Source organism: Ammospiza nelsoni, chromosome 6 (genome assembly GCF_027579445.1).
Source record: "Ammospiza nelsoni isolate bAmmNel1 chromosome 6, bAmmNel1.pri, whole genome shotgun sequence".
Classification (NCBI taxonomy): Eukaryota; Metazoa; Chordata; class Aves; order Passeriformes; family Passerellidae; genus Ammospiza; species Ammospiza nelsoni.
The window spans coordinates 37,856,734-37,871,293 of record NC_080638.1 but is presented as its reverse complement, the minus strand read 5'-3'; the positions used below and the strand labels follow the sequence as shown (position 1 = coordinate 37,871,293).

Below are 14,560 nucleotides of genomic sequence, written 5' to 3'. Positions count from 1 at the left end.
TCTGTTAGAGGGACAGAGGGCTTTGCAGAGGGACTTGGAATGGTTGGATGGATGGGCAGAATCCAATGGGATGAAGTTCAATAAGTCCAAGTGCCGAGTCCTGCACTTCGGCCACAATAACCCCCTGCACCGATATAAGCTGGGGACGGTGTGGCTGGACAGTGCTCAGGTGGAAAGGGACCTGGGGGTGCTGGTTGACAGTCAGCTGAACATGAGCCAGCAGTGTGCCCAGGTGGCCAAGAAGGCCAATGGCATCCTGGCCAGTATCAGGAACGGTGTGGCCAGCAGGAGCAGGGAGGTCATTCTTCCCCTGTACTCAGCACTGGTGAGGCCTCACCTGGAGTATTGCGTCCAGTTCTGGGCCCCTCACTTTAGGAGGGACGTTGAGATGCTTGAGTGTGTCCAAAGGAGAGCAACGAGGCTGGTGAGGGGCTTGGAGTACAAGCCGTATGAGGAGCGACTGAGGGAGCTGGGGTTGTTCAGCCTGGAGAAAAGGAGACTCAGGGGTGACCTTATCACTCTCTACAACTTCCTGAAGGGTGGCTGTGGTGAGCTGGGGGTCGGTCTCTTTCTCCAGGCAACAACAGACAGAACAAGAGGACACAGTCTCAGGCTGCACCAAGGGAGATACAGGCTAGAATTAAGGAGGAAGTATTTTACAGAAAGAGTGGTCAAATACTGGAATCATCTACCAAGGGAGGTGGTAGAGTCACCATCCCTTGAAGAGTTTAAAAAAAGACTGGATGTGGCACTTGGTGCCATGATCTAGTTGAGGTGTTAGAACATGGGTTGGACTCGATGATCTTAAAGGTCTCTTCCAACCTAGAATTTCTGTGATTCTGTGAAATGTGTGCGTGTGTCAACACAGTTCTGTCAAGGTACAAGAATGCTTGTAAGAGATCAAATACTTCTCTTGGGTTTTTGTCTATGTATTTTCTCACTGCATATATGGCGTTTTGGTTTTTTCCACATTTATAAGCACACTGATTACTAAAGCATAAAATTCCTGAAGATTTTTGCATGTAGTTGCTTTTTTTTGTGTGCTTCTGTGTGGTAATATTTTTGAATGCAGCTTTAGAGCAGATCAATTATTTTAAAATTAAATAGCTTTATATTTTCAAGGCCTGCTATAGTTAGATCTTGATCATTAGCTCATGATCATTATAGCTGGTGATGGTTTATAGTTTCCTATGTGGGATGAATCTTTCATCTTGATGAGTTCTGAGTCTTGATGTCTTTTCTACTTTGAATGTTTGAGGTTTAGTGGCGGTTCCAGGCAGGTGTTTGTTTATGACAATACCTGCCAATAAAATTGACAAATGATTTATTTGTTCTTCTGACCTGTCTTTACTTCTTTATTCTCTCTTCATTGACTGCTTTTATTGTGGATTTTTTTTGTCTTTTTTTGCCCTGTCTGTCACCAGCTTTCTGGTTGGTTTTCTTCACTTGTTTCTCAAGACACAAATTAATTGCTGCAGATAAATACATTTTCATTTCTTTTTCCTTTTCTCCTCCTTTCTCAGTTGTAAGTCAAAATGCATTATTCCCATATGTAGTTCCTTTTAATAATGTCTGTTCAGTGTTACTTAGATACGTGATTATCTGTCAATACATTCAAGGAGACAAATGTAAAAAGTTCCTGTTCATATATGGAAGTTCATGTTCTAATATGGAATACACTTTTTTTTTTTGTAGTAGACAGGGATGCCAGTTGAATGAAAATGCTCAAGAGTTGATTTATTCCACTATAGATTTTGTTATGGGTTTTAAAATAAAATAAAAACATTTGATTTGTTTCCTTAATTTTCAATTATGTGGCTTCTTTTCTGTTTTTGTTTAAGGCTCCAAGTGTTAGAACAATTGTTGAATTCCATAAAGCAAACAAAAGGATCTCGACAACAAATAGTGCAACTACATGTTGTGTCTGCCTTTTCTACTTCCTTAAAGGTAAATCTGCTCTCTCTCTCTCTCTCCTTTGTTTCTCTTTCTCTCTTTGTTACTAAACCGCAGCATCTCTTGGTTCAAATAGATCAATTGCTGAGGTTTAAACCCAGCCAGGCAGCCACTCACTCACTCACTCCCCCCACAGTGGGATAGGGGGGAAAGAATTGCGAGAGTAAAAGTGAGATAAAGACAGTTTAAGAGGGAAAGTAAAAGCCATGCACACAAGCAAATCTAAACAAGGAATTCACTTCCAGCTTCCCATCATGTTCAGCTGTTTCCAGGAAAGCAAGGCTCTATCATGCATAACAGTCACTTGGGAAGTCAAAAAACCATCACTCCAAGCATTCCCGTGCCTCCTCCCAGCTTTATATGCTGAGCATGATTCCATGTTAAAGGAAGAGCTGCTGCCAGAGCATTGTCACACTGTTGGAGGAGTCACACACAGACCACCTGAGACTCGAACTGCTGGGACAGGAGCCCCTTTGCAGCAGGCAGCCCTGAGAGCAGACAGCTGTGCCCTTTGTCTCTTCATTGTCACATACACTCACACTGATGTTCTTCCACCTTCCTCCAGCTTGACTCTGGATTTCCTGTAGCAGAGTGTCAGGCATCAAATCTATAAAACTAAGTTATTTAATAGAGTTATAAAGCAGCAGGTCAGCTCAAGCTGGGTGCCTCTGGAGAGGTACTAACCACAAAAAAATCCCTAGGCAATTATACCCTTATGATTTATGCGTCTACCCTTCATATGCTCTCTACTTGCCTTGCACGTGTCTCTGGGCCCAGTGGTGATTTTTGATAAGAAGTCTTCTAATATATTATTGGGTTCTTTCCCTCTGTCTGTGCAGGTGGGTAGTTCTTGAGGTATTGCAGCTTCTGCTGTTGTGATCTGCTGATTTCCATTTCTGATGCGTCTGCTTTCTGGCAGAGCATGGAAATCTAAAAAAGTCCTAGATTTAGGATAAACATTACCTAGCAACAATCAAAACATCAGTGTGTTATCAATGCTCTTGTGCTAAAGACAAAACAGCATTGTACCAACTGCTAGGAAGATTACTCAGAAAACTAACTCCATTCCAGACAAAAACATCTCTAGACCTAAGTTCAGAGCTATCAGCCTAAGGCTTTATCTAAACCAGCTACTCATGCTGGGCAAACAGTATCCTAAATCACTGAGTATTTTACCTCCATGTAACTCATTCTACTTAAGGCTTATTTATGCTAAACAACTATCTCTTGACTGCCATATGGTATGGAATCTCCCTCTGGTCGATTGTGGCCAGCTATCCCAGCCATGTTTCCTTCCAATTCCTTGTGCACCCCCACTCTGCTCACTGGTGGAGTGGCACAAGAAGCAGAAAAGGCCTTGGCTCTGTGTAAGCACTGCTCAGTAATAACAAAACATCTCAGTATTGTCAACCCTGTGTTCAGCACAAATCCAAAACATAGCACCATGCTTGCTACTGTGAAGAAAATTATCTCTACCCCAGAAAAAAACAGCACAGTACACTGAAGTTTGTTTTGATAACAATCAAGGTGATCAGTCCTATTTTCTATAGTAATACATTGTTTTGGGATGTCATAGCTTTCTTGAGTGCAAATGAATCACTGTTTAATTTTTCCCCTTTTTTATTATTAGTTTAAGGGAAGTCTGTTCTAGTACACTACTGTACTAGCATCCATACTAGTGACATTCAAATAAGAGAGATATTGAAAAATTCTGTTTTATATAATTTCTGTCTTTTTCACTGTCTTTTGTATTTCTTACTGGGTAAATAAAAACATAACAATTTTTTAAATAAAGTGATCTTATAATTATCTGCTATTTGTTCGTTTTCCTTTATGCTTTATCTGTATTTTCCTCTGTTCAATGTGCTGTTTTCATTCTTGTCTTCTTAGGCAAATGTTTGGGACTGAGGTTTTTTTTTTTGTGTGTGTGTGTTTTCTTCTTGATATTATTTCCTGAATTTTATGCTAATATGTTGGTTTATCTGGTTGCACTACAGTTTATCCAATATTTCCTAAAATCATAATGTTGATACTATAGTGTTGTGCTGTGATGTACATTTATGCAGTGTTAGATGTCTAACTCATAACAGCAAATTGAAAGAGATTAATTCCTCACACAGAGGGGAAGAAAATCAAAATCCTTCTGCAGGTCTTGTGTTTTTTGCACGACTGACAGAAAAGCACACTCTGATTACTGTCTAGCTGTTTAATATATTTAATGTCTATTTTTAGCACTTGGCTAACTGCAAGGGAAGTTTAGGTTCAGAAGAAGTTAGAAGATCTGCCCTGATGTTGGTAATGGGTGCCTTGGAAAGCAATAATCCACTTCTAAGATGTGCTGCTGCAGAGTGTTTGGCCAGGTTGGCACAGGTGGTTTCTGACAGTGCCTTCACTGCTGGATTAGCGCAAGTCAGTTTTGACAAGTAAGTTCGCAATAAGCATGAAAAGATACTGCTTGTGTTTATAGAAATGTTTGGAAAATCTATCTGACACCTATTATGATAATTCTCAAAAGCTGGTTTCCTTCATGAATTTGATGTCACTTCAGAAATTAACAGGAAAAAGCATGTATTTCTTAGTGTGAGACTAATTAAGCAAGCATGTAGACTTTTAAGTGAATTGAATTGGCTGTTGTTCTAGAAACACCATTTAAGTGTATCTAAAATATTTTTGGTGCTTTCTTCAGATAAGAGACCATGTATGAACTTAGAATTTTGGGAATATAATAGTGTCTAATACATTTTTTTGCTGATTATATACCAGAAATTTAATTCGTATGCGTGCTTATTACATAGTAAGAGTCTTGGTAATTAAACTAACAGCTTTCTTTCAATTAATAGGCTAAAATCTGCTAGGGATGTGGTATCAAGAACAGGTCATTCTTTGGCTCTGGGATGTCTGTATAGGTACCTGGGAGGAATAAGTTCTACTCAGCACCTGAATGCATGTGTTGGAATCCTTTATACTTTGTCTCAGGACAGTACTTCTCCTGATGTACAGGTACTTGCCACTGACATAAAAATGTTATGTTACAAATTAATTGAATTATATTCTGGAGTTTAAGGTTGTTTTTCGTGTAAGAATAAGACACTCACCATCTCACAGGCATACCTCACAGGTAGCAGTTGGAGCAGCAAAGGCAATGTAGAAGACTGCTCCTGCTCAAAATCCACCTTCAACAACTTCCAAAGCAAGAACTATAATGAGATGGGGGAGATCCTTATTCAATGGTCTGTGAGACTGATAAGGTTCACTTCAAAAACAATATCTGATGTTTTAGGGATTGTTTCTTTTCACATTCGCCTATATCTTAACTTGGACTACATAGTACCCAGGATTTTCTGTTTATGAGGGGACTTCTTTTGTTTGTGTCAGTTTTTGTCTCTTTCATGGTGTTAACTTCACAGCACATTTATTTATAGTAAATAAAAGGGATTTGTAGCCTGAATATTTTAGAACTTGGTGGGTATACATCATTGACTAAGACAAGAAATTTTGAAGACTAATTAATGTTATTTCTCTGTGGCTAAAACTGTTATCTATCAGAATAGCTTTAAGAGACGTTGAGTGTATTTAAGGTATTTGTCTAAATATCAGTTAAAGAATTTTTAAACCTTTCCCACAGTATCTTTGCACAAAGAGGAACTGTTTGTTGACATGAAACAGATGTGGCTATTGGTGCAAAGTAACTGTAACTACAACAATAGGTTATTTCAGAAAGTCTAGTATTTTTTTCACAATTTTGTTCTTGCACAAGGAACTGTAAGAAATTTTTAAAATAATAGAATATAATGAAGGAATAATAATCACTGTTAAACTAATTTACTATTACATTCAATTTTTTGTTTATTAACAATGAAAAATTTAAAATGGTTGTTTCATTGCACAACGTACAGTTCCTTGTAAAATATTCAAAATGGCTTACTCAACATCAGATTGATAAAATTTCTTTGTATAACCTCTCTATTTGTTCCCTTGGAACCTAAAAGTGGAACTTCTATTGCATTTCATCACTGAATTTCACTTTTAACTAGGACATTTTTAAAAGGTCTTATGTATATCATACAGAGATTTCATTACTGCTTCTCTTATTTTGCAGGCATGGGCACTGCACTCTCTGTCACTGATAGTAGATCTGGCTGGGCCCCTGTATCATGTGCATGTGGAACCTACCTTATCTCTTGTTCTCATGTTGTTGCTGAGTGTGCCCCCGGCGTACGCTGAAGTCCATCAAAGCCTTGGGCGCTGTTTGAATGCTCTCATTACCACTCTGGGCCCTGAGCTGCAAGGTATACAGCACACAAATGTGTCAGCTTCCTTTGCTCTAGCAGCCAGACTGCTAAACATTGAATGTGTGTGGTTGCAAATCTAACAAATAAGCAGATCTAAGTTTCTTTGCATAGTTGTGAGACAATATTTCATAGGCCGTGACTTCATGTAATCAAGATGACATGACTCTAGTTTTCCAAAAATAGTTGACATAATTTCCTTTGTTTGAACTGGTTCTCTGAGCCTTGCCTTGGGCTGAAATTTCTGACAGTGATTTTACATTTTATATTTTATATTTCTTACATTCTTACATCTTTTAATTCTAGCGTGAGAACAGGTGTTTGTATTTCAAGAGTTAGGAGCCCTATCATGTTTATTAAAAAGAAATATACATTTTAAAAACAAGCAAAAAATAACCTTTTTTCTCAATATAGGCAGCAGTACAGCAGTGTCAGCCTTAAGAACTTCTTGCCTTTTGGGCTGTGCAGTGATGCAAGATAATCCTGACTGCCTTGTTCAAGCTCAAGCCATCTCTAGCCTTCAGCAGCTTCACATGTTTGCTCCTCGACATGTCAACTTGTCTAACCTTGTAGGCTGCCTCTGTGTGAGTATCTATTTACTAGTTTATATCCATGTATTTTAAAATTTGTTCATATTTTTCACAAACACTTAAAAAATGCAGCTGTTTCTTTAAGCAGTGAAACTGATCATTGTGTAGGCATGTGTAGGCATGAGGTGTTTCATGTTCTCCTGCAGGCAAGTATTCTATATATCTTCATTTTTTTCCCTCAGTTTCTCTTCCCCTTTACAAGATGAGCACATTCTATAGAAATCTTGGCCTTCTGAACTGCTTGCAAATACATTCTGCTGTTCTTATTAAGGCCAGTTGTCTGCCAGGATATACTTTTCATTAAAACTCTTTGCTGGATTTGTACCAGCTGGTTTATGTTGGCCAGTTTTTCCCCTGTGCTGCTTTTTATGCCTTGCTTGAAGGATTGACTTTAAAATGTGTGTACTAATTACTGTGAGTTGTTTTGTTTCGTTTTGGTTTTTTTTCTTGATGCTGAAAAATTGTAGATTTCTGTGTTTTGTAATTTCTGTAACATTAATGGTTCAGTGTACTGACATCTTGGCAGTCAGTATAAAAATTTCTAACACACAAGTTATAGTCAAATCAGGTCTTTGGAAGAAATAAAACTTTTTCAGCCCTATTTGACAAGAGGCGGGGAGTTTATTTGTTCGGTGGGGTTTGGTTTTTTTGTTTTATTTTCACTCAGTATCTCTCTGTCTTTGAATAGTTGCTCTTCTGAAGTACTTAGTTCTGTTAAAAAAAAAAATTCTGGTAGCTATTAGCCTTGGTGGATTTGGGGGGCTAGCTGGGGGACAGGGAGGGTTGGTTGGAGGTTTTTGAGGGGTTTGTTTTGTTTTGGTTTTTTTTAAATAGGATTTTGTCTCACTGTCAGAAACAAAAGTCCGCAGACAATAAAGTGCGGCTGGATTTTGTTTTAATCTCATCTATTTCAACACATTTCTTATTCACATCTCCCATTGGGTAGCACTTGTGTATCAATGCTAAACACATAGATTTAGATTTTCATGTTTAGTCTAAACATATAGGTTTAGATTTCTTACATTTTCTTTATTTAGTTTGACTAGAGACATGATTGTGGGAGCTAGGAAAAGCTGAGGAAGGTTTTTCTGCCCCAGGCTGTGATACACATGAATATGCTAGTTGCAGAAGAGCTGGAACTAATCTGAAGTGTTGTTTTAACATACACTAACAATTATTTAATGTTTTTTGGGTAAAACATAGTTTTTCTTACATTGATAAAATCACAACAAACCATGTCAGACAGTCTCTTGCTTGGAGGGTGTGATAGCTTTTGGGAACATTTTTAAGTCCATGTGCAGTCTGCTTCAATCTCTCTGTTATTATCAAATACCTACTAATATAGAGGATATCATGACAAAGTTACCTTGTCTACATAATATTACTGATTTTTATTGTTCTTACAAGTTGTCTCAAGGTACTTCATACAGTGGTTTAAGAATTTCGTAATACTAAATTAGTCAATTAAGAAGCAGGGGTCATGGCTCAAGTTTGTGTGTTCATGCATCTGAATGTGTTCCCCTCTATCCCAGAAGTGACTGTAGGCTTCCTGGAGAGGAGCCCACCAAAGCAGCAGCCTCACATGGGTGATCTTCTCTTCATGAACTTGTACAACTAAGGCCAATGCTGCTGGCATTGACAATTCCGTAATGTCAGTGTGTCTCTGAAGAGTGTCATAAACAAGGCTTTTTGATTGTGTGCTTTGCAGGTCTGTGAGAAGATAATTGCACAAGACGAATTCTGCATTTGTAAAACTCAACATTTATTCATGTAGTTTCCACCCACTAAATCACCATCTCATTAGGGAAGCAGAATAAGTTATTGGATCTGAAATCTGCACCTCACTGTGCTGTTTACTTGCAAGGTGACCCTCAGCTAGTTATTCTTCATGAGCTAAATGTCTGCAATTTGGAGAACAAGGTGTGATGGTCCTCCTTTGTGTTGCATTTTGAAGTCTTAAGGGAAAGTAGCATGCAAAAGCTAGGCCCTGGACCATGTGGATATTCACCATTGCGTTCTTTATTTAGGGAAGAAAAACAGGAGAGGCAGTCAGATGAGTGATATTTCCCCTTCCATCTGTAGAAACATGAATCTTCACTTACAAAATCTGGAAATCTAATATGCAAAAATTTTTTAAACTTGTTTTAGTAGCATTTGAACCAACACCCTTCTCCATCCGCTTTGCCCAAGGATTCTGTTAAATGTCTGTGCTTTTGAACTTGCCTTTTTACAGTCCTCACTCTCCTGCCATCCCCCCTCACTTCCTCTTCAGCTTGTCTTTTACCTCCCTCCACTCTCTTATAACCCCCCGTGTCCTCCCTCTTAATTTCTTCTTTACATCATTAGGCATCCTAAAACAATTTCTTGTGCAGGCAGCAGCAAGCTGCCTCCTCCACCTGTCAAGCCCCTACAGCATGAGATGGCTCAGCTCTCCAGTGTATTTAAACAGTTCAGGTTGTAACTATGCTAGCACGAGTAAAACATGACTTAGGCAATGGACACACTGCTTCACTGGTTCATGTTTTGTGGGGGCTTTGTTTTGTTTTGTGTATATTGTGTACATGTGCTTGTCATTATCTAGCTTCCCTTCTTCAGCTTCTGAGATGTTCCCTGTTTGTCAGTTGGATCTTTCACGGGGCTTCTAACAATAATGCATACTTGTCCTGCTCTTTGAATTCTTTGCTCCAGCAGAAGAGAGATTTACAGAGGTATTCTATACAGAATACGGCAGAATATGCTTTTAATAATGTCTGAAATTAGCTCTGAAACTAACTTAGGTGAGCACGGACTTCTAAAGAGCTTATCTGTGTAAGCTTACGGTGTAGTATTCCTCAACACAGTGAATGCCAGTTTTCAGCTCTAAGATATTAACCATAAGATCAATATTGAAACACAATAACTATACAATGTTAATAACTATGCTGTGCTGTTGTCTTGGTATTGTTTAAGTATTAATTTTAGTGGCAGTTGGGTTGGAATTTATGTGTGTTCAGCATGAAAAATAAGAGAAATTAACGAAGCAGATTAGGCTTTTGGTATGTTTGACATAAGATTCTGAATTTTATTATATGCTGAGCTTACATGTTACAGTCTCCATGTGTGGTTGATATCACTGTGATATCTATTTTTGGTTTTGTCATGACTGGTTGTCGTTTGTTTTTTGTGCAGGAAATCTTGTTGGATAATTCTGTGTTGGTAGGTCCCTGTGCCTTGTTAATCCTAAACCTTTGCAGTTTGCAGTGGTGTTTTTATTTCATTTTTTATCTTTCTTTTTAACCATTTAAATGTAATTTCTTTTAGCATGTCAAGTGATATTTTATTGTCATCCTAACCAGAGCCTTCCTAACTTTCTGCAGATGGCAGGAATACATTTCATTTAATGTGCTTAATAAGGGATATTTTTGGTTTTAATGTGTTAAGTACAGAAATTGAACTGTTTTTACACTTAAGTTTTAATGTGATGCTTGCATTTTGTGTCTGTCATTTAGTCCTATCTCCTGCTTAGAATGTGGGAGAATGAGAGAGATGAAAAATGTGCATCTTGCGTTATTTTGGTCGCCTCAGTCGGGCCCTTTGTTTTTTCCCTGTTAAAATGAGCACGGAATTTATGCATGTCCAACTCGAAGTAGAATGTGTAGCTTGCTTGTGTAAACATTGCATTAAAAGTCTCACTTGTTTCTGAAGTTGCAATTAAAGTACCTTGGAGACATATCTATAGAATCAGGTTCCTTTCCATGTAGAAGAATTATGCAGAGAGTGTATCTTTTTGTGTATAATGTAATTCTGAGCATTGCAGATTCATTTGCATGCATAGAAATTCTGAAGATGAAGCTTAGTTTTGTTAATCTAACAAAGCTAAAATTCTGTATTGCTTATTCTTTTTGTCCTTAAGTTGCTTTCTTTAAGCATATGTTAACTAATATATATTAGTCATTTTGACTAACATATATTGGCTTGTTGCTGACAAATGAGCAGCACAGCCTAATGCAAGGTTTTCCTGCAGCAGACACTCAGCTCTGTTTTAAGGACAGTAACAGCTAAGGGTGCACAACTGCTTAGTTGTAGGGAACATTTTTTATGATAACTTAAGCTTCATTTAGAAGAAGATGCATAAATATGGGTGTAGCCATCTTGCCTGACCACAGAGCTAGTTTATCATGTCTTTAGGATTCCCTTCAGGATTGTCTTAAAATTGAAAGAAGCAAATAAAAATGAGAAAGCTCCACTCTAACAAAAAGCTCTTGACACTATGTCTTGGGGGTTTTTTTAAGTGTTTCTCCTTGTTCCAGTAATAGTGAATCTGTTATCATGTATTTTCCAGTAAAATGTCCCACACACTGGCCTGTTGGTGTTAAAATATGATGGTGCTATGAACCTCTTTGCTAGAGACTGCTCAGGAGAGCTGACCTGTCTCAGTGTCATACATTCACCAGTAATTCTCACCTTTTCTCCCAACTTCTCTAAAACATAATTTAATGTAAACTGAGTATATAATTTTTTTTCCAATGAAACTGCAGCAGTGTTCTCTTTGCCTTTATAAACTTCCTTTCATGCATGGAGTTCTGTTTTACTAAGGCCTGATTGACTCTCTCACCTTTGGTTTCACTGACATTTCTCTAGTTACATCTGATAATGACTTGTTCTGAATTTTCAAGCCCACAGTATGCATATACCCAGTAATCAGAGTTAGTTACCATGATTCACCTGGCATTGAAGTTATTGGCAGTTTTTGTACAATATTGGTTGAGAGGTGGATTCAGCATCAAACCAATATTGTAAGTTGCCTTTGTAGAGCAAATGCTAAAAGTTTTGTAAAATTGATTACAGGACTTGCAAAACTTTTCATTTGGGGGTTAAAAAAAAAAAAAAGCTGACCAAAAAGAGCATCAATTACATGTTTACTGACTTAACAGATTTGCTATAGCTGCAAGTGTTCAGAAAATACCAGCCTTACTGAAGTATTGCCACAGAGGTTTGTTAGCCATCTTACTGTATCTTTTTGCATGTTTCAGATGAATCTCTGTAGCTCATACTTGTTGCTGAGACGTGCAGTGGTAGCTTGCTTACGTCAGCTTGTGCAAAGAGAAGCTGCTGAAGTGTCAGAATATGCTGTTGCACTAGTGAAAGAGAGCAAAGAAGATTTTACTCCAGGTAATGTATTGACATTTTGAGATCAAAAAGCTTGGCATATAGATAGTGAATTTTAAACACACTTTCCTAAGAGAGTGAAAACTTTGCAATACTCTTGAAATCTTAAACTCAAAACATTTTCTACCTCAGTTGTCTGTATAGTAAGAAATTATTATAAAATGAGGAAATGCAAGGGGAGTTGCAGGGAAATACATGCTCATCTAGCCAGCAGCTGTTATATTAACTTTTTGCTAAAAGGCCTGAGAGTGATCACTAGTTCATCCTCCTGTGCCTTTCTGTGAGTGAGTGGTGTTAAAAATTTATTTCACTTCAGCTTTCAATTCAAGCTCATTTGGAAATTTTCAGAATAAATAGAATATAGCCATTTTTTAAAACTGCTGATATTTAAAATTTGTAATATTGGTCATATTAATTTAACAAATTATTTCATTATGTTTGGTTTTGTGTTTTTTTGGAGAATAGTTTTAACTTCCATTTCAAGTTAAAACATTGTTTTAGAATTACCGTATAAAGTAAGGTAAGTTTTTTTTTTTTCAGGATCTAGATGCTGAGGGGATGGTAATGCTCTGAAATTCAGAGTAGGATTCTTATTTCTTGATGGGGTAACTTTCTTCCTGTTGTTACTATCTTTCTGTAAAAGCTCAACATCTGTTTTGTATTCATAAGTTAGCTGAAGTGTTAAAGTGAAAAATAAAATGATTTAAAAAATATTTCAGGGCTAGTAATTACTTTTTCACAAGATACTCTGTGTGCAAACTTTAGTGGGGTTTCTGTTGTCATTAATCCAGTTTTGTGATGCACAGTACTCAGCTCACAGCCTTTGTTCTTAGCAGATGTGAACATCAGAGAAATAGGCCTGGAGGGGGCATTGCTGGGCTTGCTGGACAAAGAATTGGACCCAAGATTGTGCCAAGATATCAAAGAGACCCTGACTCATATGCTTACTTCAATGGCAGTTGAGAAGCTCTCCTTTTGGCTGAAGCTTTGTAAAGATGTTCTTGCTGCCTCTGCTGGTAAGTCTTAATACACTGTAGGTGAGAACACAATCAAAATAAGGCCTGCAGCAGTACACTGTGCCACTGAGGGAAAGCATTAAAGTTTCTTGAATGTTTGCCATTTATGAAATGTATAATTGTCATTCATATTGCAAGATTGGATCTTTTAACTTAGTTCCTTCAGAGGAATATGCCTTTCTCTCTTCTGATTGCCCTCTCCCCATTGAACAAGTTCTTGTAAACATCTTAGGATGTCTTGCTTGTTGATTTAATTATTGATCTTAATTCATTTCCATAGCAGAAATGGAAATATAGCAATGTTTTGAGCTTGTGAGTCCTGTGCAATTACCTCCAAGAAAAGTATTCTGACTAGTTCTTCTGTTAGTGGTAGAACTAATGGAGGCCTGTTACGTCATAATGGAACTCTTGAGCACACAAAATCAATTATTGTGCTGAATATTAGTGGGGGTGAAGGAAATTCTTTAAACCTGCAGTGCAGGAGGAAAACTTCTTGCATTTAGATTTTTTTTTTATTTGGAACAGTACTAATGCTTCTAATACATCATAATAATTTTTAAAGTTGTTTTTTTTCTTTTGCTTCTTTCACTGCAGTTCTTTATTTATTTTTGTGGTATTAATCTTGTGTTTCAGCAAGTAATATCAACTAAATGTTGACAGTTTCATTATATTTGAATTCTAGCATTTACTTTAAGGGAGTCACCATGAATTTGAGTTTAGAGGTAGCCTTCGAAGAGATTTCTTTTAGTAGGTTTCAGTTATAGTAAGAAAGAATATTATGTTTGGTTTTTTCCCTTCTGTGTCCAAAATACAGATTTCAATACAGTAGCATCAATAGATACCACTCAAGAAGAGGAAACTGCCAAAGGGGATGATGTATCTGTATTAACATCTGACAGTGATGACAGGTTCCATCCTTTCCAAAATCCACGATGGTCCACCAGAGTTTTTGCTGCAGAGTGTGTTTGTAAAATTATAAGCCAGTGTGAAAACGCAGGCAGTGCACATTTTGATATAACTTTGGCTCAGGAAAGGAAACAACGTGATTCAAGAGGTATGTGTTAAGCACTGGAAGAATTTCATAGAATGCAAAGTATGCTTAAAATAAGTGTTAGCTCTTTGCATCTTAGTGAAATTAATCATAAATTTGTTGTTTGTAATCAATAAAGCCTCTAATTACTCTGATTGTAAGTCTGTATTCTTTAAGGAGTAGAGAAATTTTTATTTGCTGAAAGAATGGCATCTTACTACAGCATTTACACTCAGTTTCCTGGTTATAGTACCATGGTGTATGTGTAGGAAGGCTTTGTTTCTGCATAAGCACTGGCAGTCACAAATGATAGCTGGCACCAGCCTACAACATCACAGTTTGGTGTCTGGGAGTATGACTTAAAAAAATGCCACTTTTTTTCTTTCCATAATTTGCATAATCACCAGTAGAAATACAGGGCCATTTTTCAGTACCACTCTGTGTTTATCTGGAGGTGTTTTCCTCAACACTTTTTTAGAAGGTCTCATTCATGAAGATATTTATACTTTCTTCTAAGTACTTTTTTCCTACATT

General features: G+C 37.4%; 1 protein-coding gene across 2 annotated transcripts in view; it reads left to right on the top strand.

The window, feature by feature from the left end:
• Positions 1–14,560, top strand: part of HEATR5A (HEAT repeat containing 5A) — a 64,610-nt gene that overhangs the window by 33,844 nt on the left and 16,206 nt on the right. Inside the window, exons 18-26 of one of the 2 annotated variants that reach the window (XM_059474071.1) lie at positions 1,842–1,947; positions 4,186–4,376; positions 4,794–4,953; positions 6,053–6,242; positions 6,657–6,826; positions 10,001–10,027; positions 11,845–11,983; positions 12,817–12,996; positions 13,811–14,050. In XM_059474071.1, the coding sequence (XP_059330054.1) occupies positions 1,842–1,947; positions 4,186–4,376; positions 4,794–4,953; positions 6,053–6,242; positions 6,657–6,826; positions 10,001–10,027; positions 11,845–11,983; positions 12,817–12,996; positions 13,811–14,050 (1,403 nt within the window). The remainder of the gene's footprint in view (positions 1–1,841; positions 1,948–4,185; positions 4,377–4,793; positions 4,954–6,052; positions 6,243–6,656; positions 6,827–10,000; positions 10,028–11,844; positions 11,984–12,816; positions 12,997–13,810; positions 14,051–14,560) is intronic. The other variant, XM_059474072.1, reaches the window with a different exon arrangement.